At 43.2% G+C, this 15,203-nt stretch overlaps 1 protein-coding gene across 1 annotated transcript in view; it reads left to right on the forward strand.

The window, feature by feature from the left end:
- PRKCE (protein kinase C epsilon) overlaps positions 1-15,203 on the forward strand; it is a 794,842-nt gene that overhangs the window by 274,675 nt on the left and 504,964 nt on the right. The window contains exon 2 of the mRNA XM_007944393.2: positions 7,353-7,416. Coding sequence (XP_007942584.1) covers positions 7,353-7,416 — 64 coding nt within the window. The remainder of the gene's footprint in view (positions 1-7,352; positions 7,417-15,203) is intronic.

A 15,203-nucleotide genomic window follows, 5' to 3' on the forward strand; every position in this document is an offset into this window, starting at 1 on the left:
GGTTCACTGGGGGCTGGCAGTACCACAGAGCAGTAAGTAGCCTCCTCAGTGACTCGTCATGGAGTCCTTTGGACTTTGCTGTTCTAGTTGTCTGTGCTCCTGTTGGGTAGATGTGGTGTGGTGGAAGGAGTTGAGGGTATGAGTTCAAGTATGCACTTACCTCCCTACTGCACAACCCCAGGCCTCTGTCACAAAGACTACTGGGGAATGGCGCTTCCTGGAGTTGTATAGCACAGTGTGCTCATACTAGCCATGTGATATATTGGGCACTTACCTTCCTTAACCTCAATTTTCTCATATATAAAATGAACCCAGAACGAAGCCAAACTCAACTGACATCGAGTCGATCCTGACTCTTAGTGACCTCCTTTTATTTCTGAAACAGTAAATCTTTACAGAAGTAGATTGCCCAGTCTTCCTTCCTTGGAGTGGCTGGTGGGTTTGAACAGTCAACCTTCTGGTTAGCAGTCAAGTATAATATTTGTCACGGTGACCCCATGTGTGCAGAGTAGCTGCTCCGTAGTGTTTTCAAGGCTATGACCTTTCAGAAACATATCTCCAGGTCTGTTGTCTTCTGAGATGCCTCAGCGTGGGTTCAAACCGCCCATCTTTTGGCTACTAGCCAAGTGCTTACCCATTTGTACCACCCAGTGACTAGATGGCAGCTAACAACAGTATTTGTTACCTCACAGTTTCATTTTGAGGAATATAGGAAATACTATGTGTGAAGGGCTTTGTAAATGGTGAGCACCACCCCAAAATAGTCTCTCAAAGTCTTTCAGTTTTCAGAGATTGCTTTTCCATGGGTATCTATGGTTTGGGCTGTTTCCTCACTGCTGACTCAAAAGAATGGAGCTCCTGCCTGTGTCCCATGCAAACTGTGGGAGGCCAAGGTGTTTGAGACATGGCTGTGCCTTAAAAGGATTTGGCTGGGGAAGCAAGTCAATGAAAGAACCTGATGGTTAGAGGAAGGAGTCTTCTCTTTGGACTAGGTTGTCAGAGAAGGCTTCATGGGCCAAGCAGGACTTTGAGATGCTGCCAGAGTCTGTTTGTGAGCTCCATCAGTCATCTCTCCTTTGTGCTCCAGGCGAACCCAGTTGGCACTTCTGGCTAATGGACCTTGCAATCCTGATAGACTGCAAAGGCCTCTGAAACCAGTTTTTTTTTTTTTTTTTTTTAAATCTGAAAAGTAAGGATAATATTGTCAGCCTCATAGGAGATTAAATGAGCACATGTAGGTAAATCACCTAATATAGTGTCTGGGCACAGAAGGTCTTCAGAAGATGTGTGGTCCTTTCTCCCTTCCATTCTCTCAGGAGACCAAATGACCTTCTGGTGGCCAGTGCTGTATTCTCTCTTGCCCAGGTTTTCTCACAAGTTGAAAATAATACTCTTGCTTTTACTATCAAGTAGAACCTACAAAGGCCAGAATGTGTGTAAGACAGAAACCTATTAGAGAAGGAAAACTCAAATATTTTCCGCTAAAATGAGTGATAGAAAAGTGGTAAGACTCCACACTGTCAAAGGCAGAAAACTTGTGAGACAGAAAAATAAGACAGTCCTGTCGAGTTCTGGCTCTCACAGGTCTCATTGTGGTCATTTGATATTCACAACACTGTAAGGGTATCAGATGTCCTGGAATATCATATAATAATGTCAGCTTTGGACATAGGAATGTCTTTTTTTTGTACAGGAAAGACTTGATATGGTGGGGAAAACATTGAGCTAAGAAACAGAAGATTTGGCTTTTTAATAATAACAGCACAATAATTACTGCGTGTTTTGTGCCAGACACCATGCTGAGCACTTTACATGAATTATTTTATTTAACCGCACAAAAGCCCAAATGGCACGGGACCTGTTATATTAGCTCCATTTCCTTGACCAGCAGTCTGAAGTTTAGAGGAGTCACTTGCTTTAGGGCACACAGCCAGTAAGTTGCAGAGCTGTGAGTGACTGGTTAACCTCTTCAGAGATCTCACTCTTCACCACTGAGCCTCTCCTGAGTGCCAGGTGCGTTGCATGTAGTCTTCATGTAATTTTCACAACAACCCATTTCACAGATGATGAAACTGAGGCTGGGGCTCAGAGCCGTTAAATAATTGTCTGAGGTTACTCGGTTGCTTAAGTGACAGAACTGGGATTCAGCCCTGGTCTGCCTGACTCCAAATCTGTGCATGTCTCCTCTTCCCACTCACCATCTACTCTTGCCTTGTTTCTGGCTCCGCTGGGAAATAGCCAAAGGCACTGGAGTTGGAAAAAGAATCATAGTCAAAGAAAACAGATAGAAACTAGGAAGGCAAGTCAAGTAGGTTCAAGAAGTTTCTAGAGCACTGAAGGATACATTCAGAACTAACCCTGGGAATAGCTGGGAGGGGGTAGGAGGCCTGTTACAGTGTGCCAGCTGCCTGGTGGTGGTGGTGATTGACAGCTTTTAGGGGTTGTGCAGGGCTGGGCTCTACTTTGCTTCATTATCTGGGCCATGTAAACACGAGCAGAATTTGTGATTAAAATAAATTGGCCACAGAGTTGCACCATACTCTCTACCACTGCTCTGGTTGGCAACACTGAAGTCCCAGCACCCTTGATGGATTCTCAGTGCCTCCTCACTCAGCTGGCTGGGGCTGGGCCAGTGTTCTGCAGCCATCTGCCCAGGCTGCAAAGCTCTTTGTTCCTTTTGGCATGTTTAATAGCTTAATTTCTATTTTTCTGTTTGGAAATGCAGTTCGCCAGCATTGAGGCAGCAGTGGGTACTAAAATGGTTTCTGATTGCTATCTTGAATGTTAATATCCTAATCCATTTTATCGTCTGTGACCTGTCCTCCCTGCCACCAGCGCCTGCTCCCCTTCTGTAAAGATAGGCGTGCTGCCTGCCTTTGGATAGGCCTCAAAGCTTGTCTCATTCCTTTGCTGTCCTCCTCCCTGCTTTTCACAGATAGCATTGTACTTTGCCAATAAAGCCCACAGCCGTGGGAAATCTTAGACTTGGAGGATATGAGAAAGTGTTTCATTTTGTCTGTGGGGTTTAATAGGGGTGATCTAATCTCTGAAAGGCATACACTATTTAAATTCCATACTTTTGGACAAGAGGGCCCCTGATATTTTTGAACTTTGGCAGGGACAGGATTCTGGTTTGGCTCTGTTCAGTCGAGCCAATTGTTGGTTTTCCTGTTTGTAATTCAGTGCAGGGTCCGGGTTATATTTGTGGCAGGGTTAGTATTAATGGTGAGGGTTGTGAAGAACGTTTTCTTTACCCAGAAACCTAAAATCCTGGACTCTTGGGGGTAAGAGGGATCAGTTTTTTATCCAGTGGAAGGACCAGTTTGTTCTTTGGTTCCCATCTGGATCTCAAGCTCCCCCCCGCCAAAAAAAAAAAAAAAAATCCAAACCACTTTCCAGTGAATCAACTCCAACTCATGGTGAACCTTTGTTTGTCAGAGCGAAACTGTTCTCCATAGGGTTGTCACTGGTTGATTTTTCAGAAGTAGATTGGTAGCCCTTTCTTCTGAGGCACATCTAGGTGGACTTAGACCACCAACCTTTTGGTTCATTGCCTGTTAGGTTTGGTTAGCTGCCTGTTAGGTTAACCATTGGTACCACCCAAGGACTATTTCAAATTTACGAAGCAGTAAAAGAAACCCTAGGTCTGCTCGGTGTGCAGCTCTGGGGAGCCTAAGGAACATTGCAGGCCCTGCTGACTGCATTATCTCACTCCTGCCCTGACAGAGAACCTGAAATAATGTCAGTGGCCACTCCTATGAGGCACTGAAGGCCCCTGCTGATGAAAATGATATTTTGAGGGAAGCCTTAAACACTTTTAACCACAAAGGACTGAGTCTGGCAATAAAGTGGGCCTCAGGAATGGCTCTGGGAGCCTGGACTGTGTGTAGAGTGAGATGTTGCCAGGGAGGGAAGTGGGAAAGGTCAGTTTCGGTCCTGTTTATTTGCCTCATAGGGAGTATGTGATGCGTGGGGTATAACCGCTTCTTCTCCCCCTTCCCCATCTCAGAAGTAGGCATGTGTTTGCCCTTTTTTCTTGGAGATGGTGGCTTGAAGGGGTGAACGATCCCAGAATAAGCTCTGAAAGTTCTGAATATAGAGTCTTTTTCCACTTCCAGAGATGCTGAGTGTTTACTGAGTAACAATGAGCTAAGCACTATCCTAAGTATTAAGTATTCCAAAGTATTAAGGAGCTCTGGTGGTGCAGTGGTTAAGGCATTTGGCTGCTAACCAAAAGGTTGGTGGTTTGAACCCATGAGCCACTCCACAGGAGAAAGATGAGTCTGCTTCCTTAAAGATTTATAGCATTAGAAAGTCTATGGGGCACTTCTGTTCTGTCCTGTAGGGTAGATATGAGTCAGAATTGACTTGACAGCAGCAGGTTTGGGTTTTGGTTTTTAATCACTATCCATTTGCCATTGAGTCAATTCCAACTCATGAGACCCCATATGTATCAGAGTAGAATGGTGTTCCATAGGTTTTTTTTTTTTTTTTAATTTTTATTGTGATTTAGGTGAAAGTTTACAGAGCAAATTAATTTTCCATACAGCAGTCTATACATATTTTATCTCATGACATTGACTGCAATTCCCCACAATGCAATAGCTCTCTTCCGACTTCTTCCCTGTAGTTAACCTCTTCCCTATGTCCATAAGGTTTCCAGTGGCTGATTTTTCAGAAGTTGACTATCAAGCCTTTTTTCTTAAGCACCTCTGAGTGGCCTCAAACTGCCAACCTTTCAGTTAGATACTGCTTACTTTAATCATTTTTGCCAACCAGGCACTCCAGCTAAGCACTAAGGATGCAAATATGGTTATCATATTCTCTGCCTAGCAGGGGTGATAGATAAATGGACAATGTCTTACAATTTAGTAGGAGCAACAATTAAGATATGTGTGGTAAACTGTGGTAACACAGATGAGGGAGCAGTTAATTCTGCCGAGCTATCTGGAACAGCTTCACAGAAGGGATGACAGTTGACATCGACCTTGGAGGAGGAGGAGATATACAACAGGCTGGTTCTTCCTAAATATTAATTGCCAAATGTGTGCCTGCTCTTTGTTGGAGATTCTGGAAAAAAAGAAAAAAAGGGGTGGTTCCTGCCCTCAAGAAACTCACAGCTTGTTGGGGAGCCAGGGCTGGCATTTCTGAGCCAATTAAATTTCTGCATAGACAGGTAGACTGTGGAGGTGGGGATATAGGCTGCAAGGGGTACTTTATGATCCAGGGTTTCTGAAGTTACTACTGTCTTTCATGGGAAGCAGTTTCTATAAGGATCATTCAGACCTTGTAAAGATGTCTTAACCAGAAGAGTAGAAGAGGACTAGCCTCTCTGACTTTTCTCTTCTCGTGGGATCTCATCAGCTTGGTTGTGTGTTGTTGTTGTTGTTGTTATGTGCCGTCGAGTCGGCCCCGACTCATAGCGACCCCTCCTTGGGTTTCTGAGGCAGTATCACTACGGAAGTAGGATTGCCCAACCTTCCTTCCGAGGAGTGGCTGGTGGGTTTGAACCGCCAGCCGTCTGGTTAGCAGGCAAGTGTCTTAGCCACTATGCTACCAGAGCTCCCTTGGTTGTGTGTAGTAGAAGTAATTAGCTGGGTTTGGAGCAGGTTAGAGTGCGTACCAAAGGGGCAAGGAGGCTGTATCTTCTGACCTCCTCTAACCGCACAAGAGGAGGACAGAATCACTATCAGCAGCCCAAGGCCTATTCTTGTGAGGCCAGACATGCTGCCTCCTTCCAGCCCTTTCACCAGCCCTGACACCAACCATCCCTCCCACATCACTCACTACCTTTCTGCTGGCCTTGACAATTCATTGCAGTGGCCATGCAGAACTCACAGATACCACTCACAGATTATGGGGTTTATTAGGGAAGCAACAGGCTACAACTCAAATTTAGGAATGCGCTCAGGATTCAGTTCCTCGGTCAGGACAGTCTCCCCTCTGCTGTGCCCTTAGACATGCCTCTGTGGCCTTTGGCCTTTCGGCCTGGCCTCTGCCTCTGTAGGCCAGGTAAGCCTGCCGCTCTGTTTCCAGCCTCTTGGTTCCACTGCTGCTGTGCCTCAGCCGTGGGTCTCTCTTTCAGTAACGGGTCAGTTTCTCAGCCACGGGGCTGGACTCTCAGCTACGTATTTCTCTCAGCCAGCAGTGAGAGCTATTCTTACTCTCTGCCTCTAGGAGGGCTCACTTTAAGCCCGGCAAAGGGGCAAAACCAACCAATCCCAACACCAGAATTCCACACACCTGAGAGAAAGCAACTTCCCAGAAAATTGCTCCCTGCTGCTCATAATAGAAATACCCCAGGTGGATAACTAACAATCAGGAGCTACTTAGTTGCTCATGGGAAATTCCACCACAGAGTTTACAAAGGCTGTGCTAGAAAAGTCATACTATGTAATTTACTACACTGCAAACATGTTGATAAAAGTAGCTGTTTTTTACTCTCTTTATAATTCTGGTGGAATCTGGGGTTTGCAAAACAAGTGTATGGCAACATGCAACCTGAGCATAGGGTTCCCCAATCCTGCACAAACACCTCACACACAGACACACTCAGACACACACACACACACACACACACAAATACTTTGCTTATACTGTTTCTTCCACTGGGAGTGCCTTCCCTTTCTTGTCTTCTGAAGTCTTCCCAGATTGCCCTTCTACGATGATTTCAGTGTCATCAGTTATTCTCTGTATCTCATCATTAATTTGGGTTCAGCATTGTTCCCTGTTTTTTTTTTTAATTAAATTCCCCAATAGGGTTGTAAGGACAGTGTCTTATGCTTATCTTCTTTCCCCTGGGAGATGGTTTGTAGGTTTCTTTCGACAATCTTGGCATAAAATCTCAGCTTTGCCACTCACCGTGCAACTTTGAATACAGTATCATATCCATAAAATGGCATAACACAGGGCTTCTCAACATTAGCCCTATCAATATATTGAACTGGATAATTCTTTGTCTGAAAGTGGATGGGTGGGTGGGAAGTGCCCTATGCATTGTAGCATATTTAGCAGCACCCCTGACTCTACTAATTAGATGCCTGTAGCAACACCATCCTCCAGTCTTGACAATCAAAAATGTCACCACACATTACCAAGTGTTCCCTGGGAAGCCAAATCACCTCTTGATTGGTTATGTAGAGACTTCCTTTTTATAGCAAGGACACAAAGTGGGCATTCCATAAATGCAGATCCTCCTTCCTTTTAAATTCACCTAGCACTTGACACATTTTAAGTTGATGAATGGAATGGAGCTGTGACTCTGAGGTTCAGCAGTTTGGGGTGGAAATGTGAAAATCTCAGGCTGCCCACACAATGCACTAACGGAGTCACTGTCATGTTCTTAATTGCAGATTGATCTGGAGCCAGAAGGAAGAGTGTATGTGATCATTGATCTCTCGGGGTCGTCAGGTGAAGGTAGGAGAGTGCGAACAAGTGATCTTGCATCCTTGTTCTCTTGTGTTGACTTTCTGTTGTCTTTTGGGTCACTCCTTCCCCTCTTTGGCTAGGAAACATTATGGTAACATTTAATTAATTGGCACAGTTTAAAGAAGGAGGCTATTTTGAAGATGCTTATGCCAGTGTACTAAAAGGGACCAGCCATCTGTTAACTTTGGTGAAGTAGAGGAAAGATTTTGATTTACTAGGTGAGGCCAATAAAATAGATGTTTCTTGCAGGCAGGTGCACAAAGTGGGCTTTGGTGAAGTGACAATGTCTATGTGTGTTGGGAAGGAAGTAAAACCACCTGGTTTAACGGTATTCAGAAATGAAACAAATAAGGTATCAAATATCAGAATCTATTTCTCTAGAGCTTTAATAGAAGTGTAGCTTATTGCTCCATTTCCCCACCCAGGTGAAAGCCCTGCTCTTAAGGAAAAATCATGGGGAGAGGGACCTTCGGCTCCTCAGGGGCTGATTACCTGAAGCATAGATTTTCTGATAGTCAGATTTTGCTTTTCTTTTCTTTTTATACCCTCTTCTTTAGATTCTTTCTTTGTTCACTAAATACCTTTTAAGGGTTCGCTGGATAGTGAGGACTGAGAAGTCAGAGAAGAAGGGAAGGACAGAAAATTTAACTTGTCCCAACAGGAACAAGAAATGGTGGTAGACTTGGACCCTAGGAAGTCTGAAATTAAGATGGAAATTTAATAATGATGAGGACCATCTTTCCCCTCTTCCTTCTCTCTCTCTAAGCTGTGGCATGGAAGAGTTGGCTTTAATGTCACAGCAGAGAGAATCTTGGCAGGATGAGGAGAGGAGCTGGAGAATAAGTAGCCATCACATTTGTTGCCTGCTCCACATGTGAAGGATCTAGTGTGAGGCACATCCAACACAGATGCACTGTTGGAATTGCAGACGGTGGACATTCACAGATTCAAGAAAATAACATGACTTGTGGGCTGTGCCCTAGGGGGGAAAGCACTTGGCTCCCTTTGCTCTTTTGGCTGGGAGACTTGAGCATTTCACAACCACGGAAAAACAAACTTACTGCCATTGAGTTGATTCCGACTCATAGCAACCCTATGAGACAGAGTAGAACTGCCCCTTACGGTTTCCAAGACTGTAAATCCTTATAGAAGCAGGCTGCCTCATCTTTCTCCCATGGGGTGTCTGATGGGTATGAACAGCCAGTCTTTTGGTTAGCAGCCCAATGCTTTAACCACTGCGCCACTAGAGCTCCTTAGCGAAGTCTAACTAAAAAACAAAACAAAACAAAACTTACTGCCATCTTGTCGATTCCGACTCATAGCTACCCTCATTAGTTTTCCTAGGTGGTAAAGTAGATTGTCCCATCTTCCTTCCGCAGTGCGGCTTATGGGTTTGAACTACCAACTTTCTGGTTAGCAGTCAAATGCCTTACACACTATATCACCAGAGCTCTTTTAGCAAAATCTAAGAAGCTAGTCAAATGATGCCATATGAAAGTGACATCTATTGAGTTTTGTTTGGCTGACTTATCACCCAATTTTAATAGGTGAATTCAATAATTGTGTTTCTGTTCATATGGAGATGATAATGGAAATCAGTCTTCTTTTAATAAATCTCAATTATTTAAAATGGTTCAAAACTATTAGTACCTTTCCAAGATTGGTCTTTTACATTTTCTGCTCTTCATTACAATTTACCCTTTGGCTTTTCTAACTTTCCTCCTCTGCCCTGAGCACTGAACAGCCTAGAAGAGAATCTGTTACAGAAGATTTGACAGTTTAATAACACAAAATAATTAAGACCTGCAAAAAGGTCTAGAGAGTAATGAAATGGCAACCAGTGTAGCTACAACTTGGGTTAAGAAATAATGCTGCCAACAAGGTGAAGCCTTGCAGTTGCTTTCAACATGACATCTGATCCCAAATTCACCAGACTTAATGTGCTACAGTGACCTTCTAATTGTAGACACTGGTGAAAAATTTGATGGGCAAAGTCAATCCTCTTTTTCCCTTACATAATCTATGTGTGATAAGATAATATATTAAATATGTATTTCCTGTGCCAGGAAACAGAGTCACCAGTGGGACACTTGTATTATTTTTTTCTTTGTGAAGATTAATGACTTGCAAAATTGTAGAAGACATCTTCCTTTTACATTAGTGGGACCAGAGATGAACAAATGAATGGATAAATAAATCAGAAGCGATTAATTTTTTTCTTCTTGTTTCTCCAGCTTATTACATGTGAATGGCCAAAGCAATTTTCATTAGTCTAAACTCTTAGTCTACTTTTTTTTTAAAAAAATCTCTTTCATCTAAAGAAAACAGAGTTTACTTCAGAAATGCTGACACACGCCAGAATCTGTAAAGTGCTAGCATGTGTTGCTCTGAAGAAGAGAAGAAAAATTTCTACTCTTTTTTTTCTTGCTGTTCTTGGACTTGGGATCCTTTCTTTGGAAGGTAGGAAGGACTTTCAGTAACCCCTTCTTAGATGCTGATCTTGGGTTCTACCCATCTGCTCTCCCCACCTGGCTGCTGGGACTGTGAATGCTCCTGGGCTGGAGGTGGTCTTGTTTTTGGAAGGGTGCAAAGGTTTGGCAGGGTGAAGACAGGAGCTGCAGAATGAGTATCCACAACGTTTGACCTCTAGTCCATGTGGGAAGGGTCTAATGTGAAATACGGCCATCACAGATACCCTGTTGGGTGTATAGGACTGCACAGTCACAGATTCTTGTCTAAGCCCTTGTCTTTAGTGAAAAACTCCTAACTCTGTAGTCTGTGAAGGGGTGAGAAGAGAATTGAAATGAGGCATAACTGAAGTTTTCATCACTCAGTATTATTCTGCTATCCAGCATCCCTTTACCTATTTTAAACTCTGTATTTCTGTCGATGGATAAAAATATATGATAGAAAGTGCAGAAACTTTATAACATATGCAAGTAACAACAATTTCAGGAAAAAGTGTGGGGGTGAGACTGTGTGAATGACACCCCCTTCTTCTAGTGTGTGCATTAACAAAAAAGTTGTTCTCTTGCTGACTCACTGTAGAAAGCCTGATTGTTTCCGTCTGCTCAAGCTTGAGCTAATGTGATTTCTAACTGTCTAATAAAATTCCACTGCATCTATGTCCTGTGCAGTTCCCCATGATGGGTTTTGACCAGTGTGTGCTTTAGCTAAACCAGCAACCTAACCTCAAATGTTAGAGGTCAGGCTGGATGTCAGCTAAGGTCACTTCTAGTCATGTTACTTTATCCTTTGGTGTAATTTAAATAGATGTCTGTCAGACTTCAAGGCCAAGGACTGGCTATTGTCTATAGCAGGTAGAAGGGATTGGAGGAAAGGGACTCATATGTGGTAAGTACTTTGCCTACATTATCCCAAGTAGCAAACCCATTCAGAATGTCAGTGTGTGAGCCTCCAGTCTCAGATGCGTCTTCATCTTTTGCTTTTATCATAAGTAATAACCACATGGCTTCCTGGTAAGTAGGGGCCTAAGGACTCACCAGATACTTAAATCAGTATACAGTAAAGAAGCGTAACAGGAATGTAATTCTCAAATGTGTGAACTCATTTCCTGCTGTGCACATTAGTTAGTATTTCTTCGTTTGTTATGATGTCTTTTATCTTTTGTTTCTTATTCTTCATGATAATATGGCCAAAACAAACAAACAAAAACCAAACTCACTGCAGTCAAGTCAGTTTGACACAAGGGACCCCTCCTTGGGTTTCTGAGGTGGTATCCCTACAGAAAATTGCCCAATCTTCCTTCCGAGGAGTGCCTGGCCGGTTTGAACTGCCAGCCTTTTGGTTAGCAGTCAAATGACTAAGGCACTATGCCATCAGCGTTATTCACAGGTTCTCAGATGAGAGAGGGTAGGGTCTGGCCCAAGGATTTCTAGGCTCTTCTTCCCCTGCCTTCCAACCAGGTATAAGTGTTCACAGAGGATTCTTGAAACGGAAGATTCTTTTCTGTTTCAACCAATGGAAATAACAAGAATTAGACCACATTGGTATGTTTGCATCACCATTTCTGCAATAAAATACAAAAGATACAAAATAACGTGAATGCCTTTTGCAACACACAATCACAAATAAGGCAGTTATGTCACATTATGGAGTGAGTTTTGGAGTGATTGTGGGTTGTGGAAGATAAGGAGCAGATCCCCACTCTCTGGCGAAAAGAGTGGTGGTCTTTCTGCAGCCCCTGCTTCCCTAGTAGCAATAGCATCCAGCTTCCCCTCTAGCCTTGCAGCAGATAGAGTAGAAAAAACATGACCGTCAGAGTTCGTCAGACCTGGATTTAAATCCTGGCTCTAGTGCTCACTACTTTAGAGCTTCTGATTTCTTACCCATAAAATGGAGGTAATATGCCTATGAGACAAGGTTGCTCTAAGGATAGTGCCTTGGTACAGGGCCCTCGAATGTAGGAGATGATCAACAAGTCCTCTAAGGTTCTGGAGATCTGAGGTTGGGGGTGGACCTAGTTCTATCCAGTGCCCAGGAAGGAGCAGCAGGAATGGTATACAGGGAACAGATTGGGGCCAGATTTCTGACTCTGGGGTGTTGCATGTTCAAAAGAGCCAAGAACAGAGCAAAGTTAGAAAGAGGCAATTTATAGAATAATAAACAGACAGGAACTATGAGATTGCTTCCTGCCGAGTTCAGACCCTACCACAGCTCAACACTGTCCCTTCTCTTTTTCTTCCCCACATGAAGTAATTCCCAGATGGAATTACTGGCCTGACTGAGTTGCTCGTTTTTGTCTTATGGCCTAAAAACCAGAAAATTCTCCTTGTCAGAGTCTGAGCTTGTCTCATCCCTGCTCAACACAGACCGTGTGCTTACCTGCCCCTGGGCAAGAGCCCTTCATTTGTTTGAAGACAGTTACTAAATCTCTCTTCTTCATACTCACCACATCTCATTCCTTAAACTTTCTGGTAGGATATTTTAGAAATCTCAACTCATCTTAGCAGCAATCTTCTGAACATTTTCTAAGTTGTACAGACAGACATGATCCAGTAACCATGATGACAGTAACATGTTCATAGAGGTTTTAGCTTTTACCAAGTGCTTGAGAGTATTAACTCCCTGTGGGAGACGGTGAAATGGAGAGGTTAAGTGATGTCCCAATGCCAAAATGTTGACTGAGGCCCCATTGGGTTTAGACCCGAAGCTACAATCTAGTCCTGTGCTCCAAATTATGGCCCCCAATAAAGAGTTTGCCAACATGGCAGTGACTTTACCACCTGTTCCTCTTATTTCATTTCTTTTCTTCAGAAAGATTTTCACAGAAATAATGAAGCTTACTTCTTAGCTATGAATCCAAAGGTGACCCAGAGAGTCCCTTTCTTAAAGCAGCAGATCTCTTTTCCACTCTTGTAAAAAGGAAAGCTCTCTTGATCTCAGTACAGTACAGGCAGACTGGATCCTTCCTAGGTTCCCTGTAATTTGGATCCACAGCTGAGTCCTGCACTGTGACTAGACCAGACTGACCTCTCAGCAGGTTAGTAATTTTCCCTACTGCCCTTCTCTCCTTTTAAAGACATTTGTTACATGTTTGAAAAGTCTTGTCGGTGACAAGCATTAGAGTACTGCCTTCGTGGTTAAGATTGAGGGGTTAGACTTCCTCTTGAAATACTGCCTAAGCCAGTGGGCAGTATATCTAGACAACATCTCTTAGGTTCCAGAGTCCTTCTGAAGCTTCAGTTTATCAGGACTCTGCACCGCCCCCCCCCCCTTTTCCCCTTCTAACTTCTACATTATTTAATCCAGTGTCTTCTGGTTACAAGATAGTCAAAAAGAATCATTCAAATGAATAGTAGTCATCAGTACACTTGAGCAAATTTGCCCAGTCTAGTGGTCATGCTGGGTTTTGGGAATGGAAGTGGGGAGGGAAGTGGAAAATGAGGGAAGGTATTCAAAGAAGCATAAAATAGAGCCCTTGCTTTCAAGAAACCTGCAATTCAATTAGGAACCCAAGACTTGCTGGATGAAAGTGTTAAAGAACAATACAAAGCAATAAACATGGAATGCTTAATTGGATGTTACCAACAGTTCCCCAAATGGGAATAAATTGGGGCTGAAATAACCAGGCAAGTTTCATGGAAGAGGTGGGGCTTGGGATGGAAAGGAAAAGAAAAATAGGCTGGATTGGCAGGGAAGAGGTGGGAGGCCATTCTTAGCAGGGTAATTGCCTCATCTTTATCAAAGACAGCTTTGAAGCTCCTATTTTCAGATAAGGCTGAATGGACACCATAAAGTAAGTAGATGCAGCCATGCTTTCTAGAAGTTTCCAAAGAAAGACTGTCATCAGTGTTGAAGGCAGACGTTTTCATGCTATGCAAACAAGATTATGAAATGTCTTAAATAATTAAGCTGTATTTGAAGGTTGGAAGCAATGCTTTTTGATGTGACTTTAAGGTCAAAGTCTTTCTCCCACCCTGGCCCCAAGGAGAAAGCATGTTCTAGGTTTACTTTAGAGTCCAGAAGATTGAGTGGAGTACATTTTCCATGTGTGATACTTTCCTAGTGTTTAGAAGGTCAAACCCAGGTACAGATGTCCCTTTATGGTCTTTTCTGCTTTCTCTTTTCTCCCTTTTAGTCTCATGGAATTCCATGGTAAGCCCTCTACCACCCCTTCCAGTCTTTCTAACCCATTTTCCAGCATCAAGTTAAAAAACTTCCACTCTTTTTCCTTTCAAGGTCTGTTCAGTCTGTAATAGGAAACACTGCTTGATAGAGTAAGGAAAGTCTCATGTTTCTCAAATAGGGAACTTCAAGGTACCCATCAATCTCGCTCTTATGAGGTGCTTTAGGCAAAGAGATCTTGGTCCTGCTAACCCCTCAGGCTGCTCAGACATGCCTGGACATGTCTGATTCTCCAGTGGGCCATGGACTACAGAAACTGCCTCAGGGCTTGTGATAAGTGTGATAAGTGTGAGAATAACAAAATCCAGTTGTTCAAAAATGTGGATCTTACAATGTGCATTCCACATCCCTTCTGCCCCCAACATAACTTCTTGCTACCGCTGATGCCCAGACCTAGGGAGCCGACCCCTTAGTCTTCACATTCTGGGCTCCATCCTTTGCCCTGATGGAATAAATCATTGTTCCTAGAAGTGACCATATGTACCTGATGAGAGAGGTGGTGTCAGCTTGAAAGCAGTGAGCATCAAGCTCCCATCAAGGAGTGTATAACGTCACAAAGAGATAATGCTAAAATGCTCGATGAGAAATAAGCCAAGAAACCCTCATTTCCTACCATAGCCACTAGCTGCCTAGCAGTTCCTCTGAAGTGAATCCTGCACGGTTAACACCACCAAATGCCAACCATTAGGAGATAACAAACAGAGTCGAATCCTGAGTGTTTGCAGAGGAGAGCACTTTATGATCACTACTAGCCTCCTATTCCCCTGCCTTTATGGGAGGGTAGATATGTATACTCTATTGACTTGTGTGTCTGTGTTACTAATGAAGTAATTGAGGAGAGAATGGTCATGTGGAAGAAATACACTATAGCAAGGGTGGGTTTATAATATTTAGTCAAGATGTGAGTCCATATTTCCTGACATGGCCCCAAATCTGTCTCTGTTTGCTTTCTATATATCATTTCTGTGCCTTATAAAGAAGGTTGTTTTGGGAAATTCATGTTTGCGGCTCGGCTCATACTAGGTCAAAGTGGCCTGTAATGTAATTATTTACTGTTGCTGATATCCTCATGATTTGGCTTGAAAGAAAAGGGTATTTCCATTCATCTAACCTAATTTAGAGAGTTG

This window comes from Orycteropus afer, unplaced genomic scaffold (assembly GCF_000298275.1).
Source record: "Orycteropus afer afer isolate SDZICR_OR568_19922 unplaced genomic scaffold, OryAfe1.0 scaffold00124, whole genome shotgun sequence".
Lineage (NCBI taxonomy): Eukaryota > Metazoa > Chordata > Mammalia > Tubulidentata > Orycteropodidae > Orycteropus > Orycteropus afer.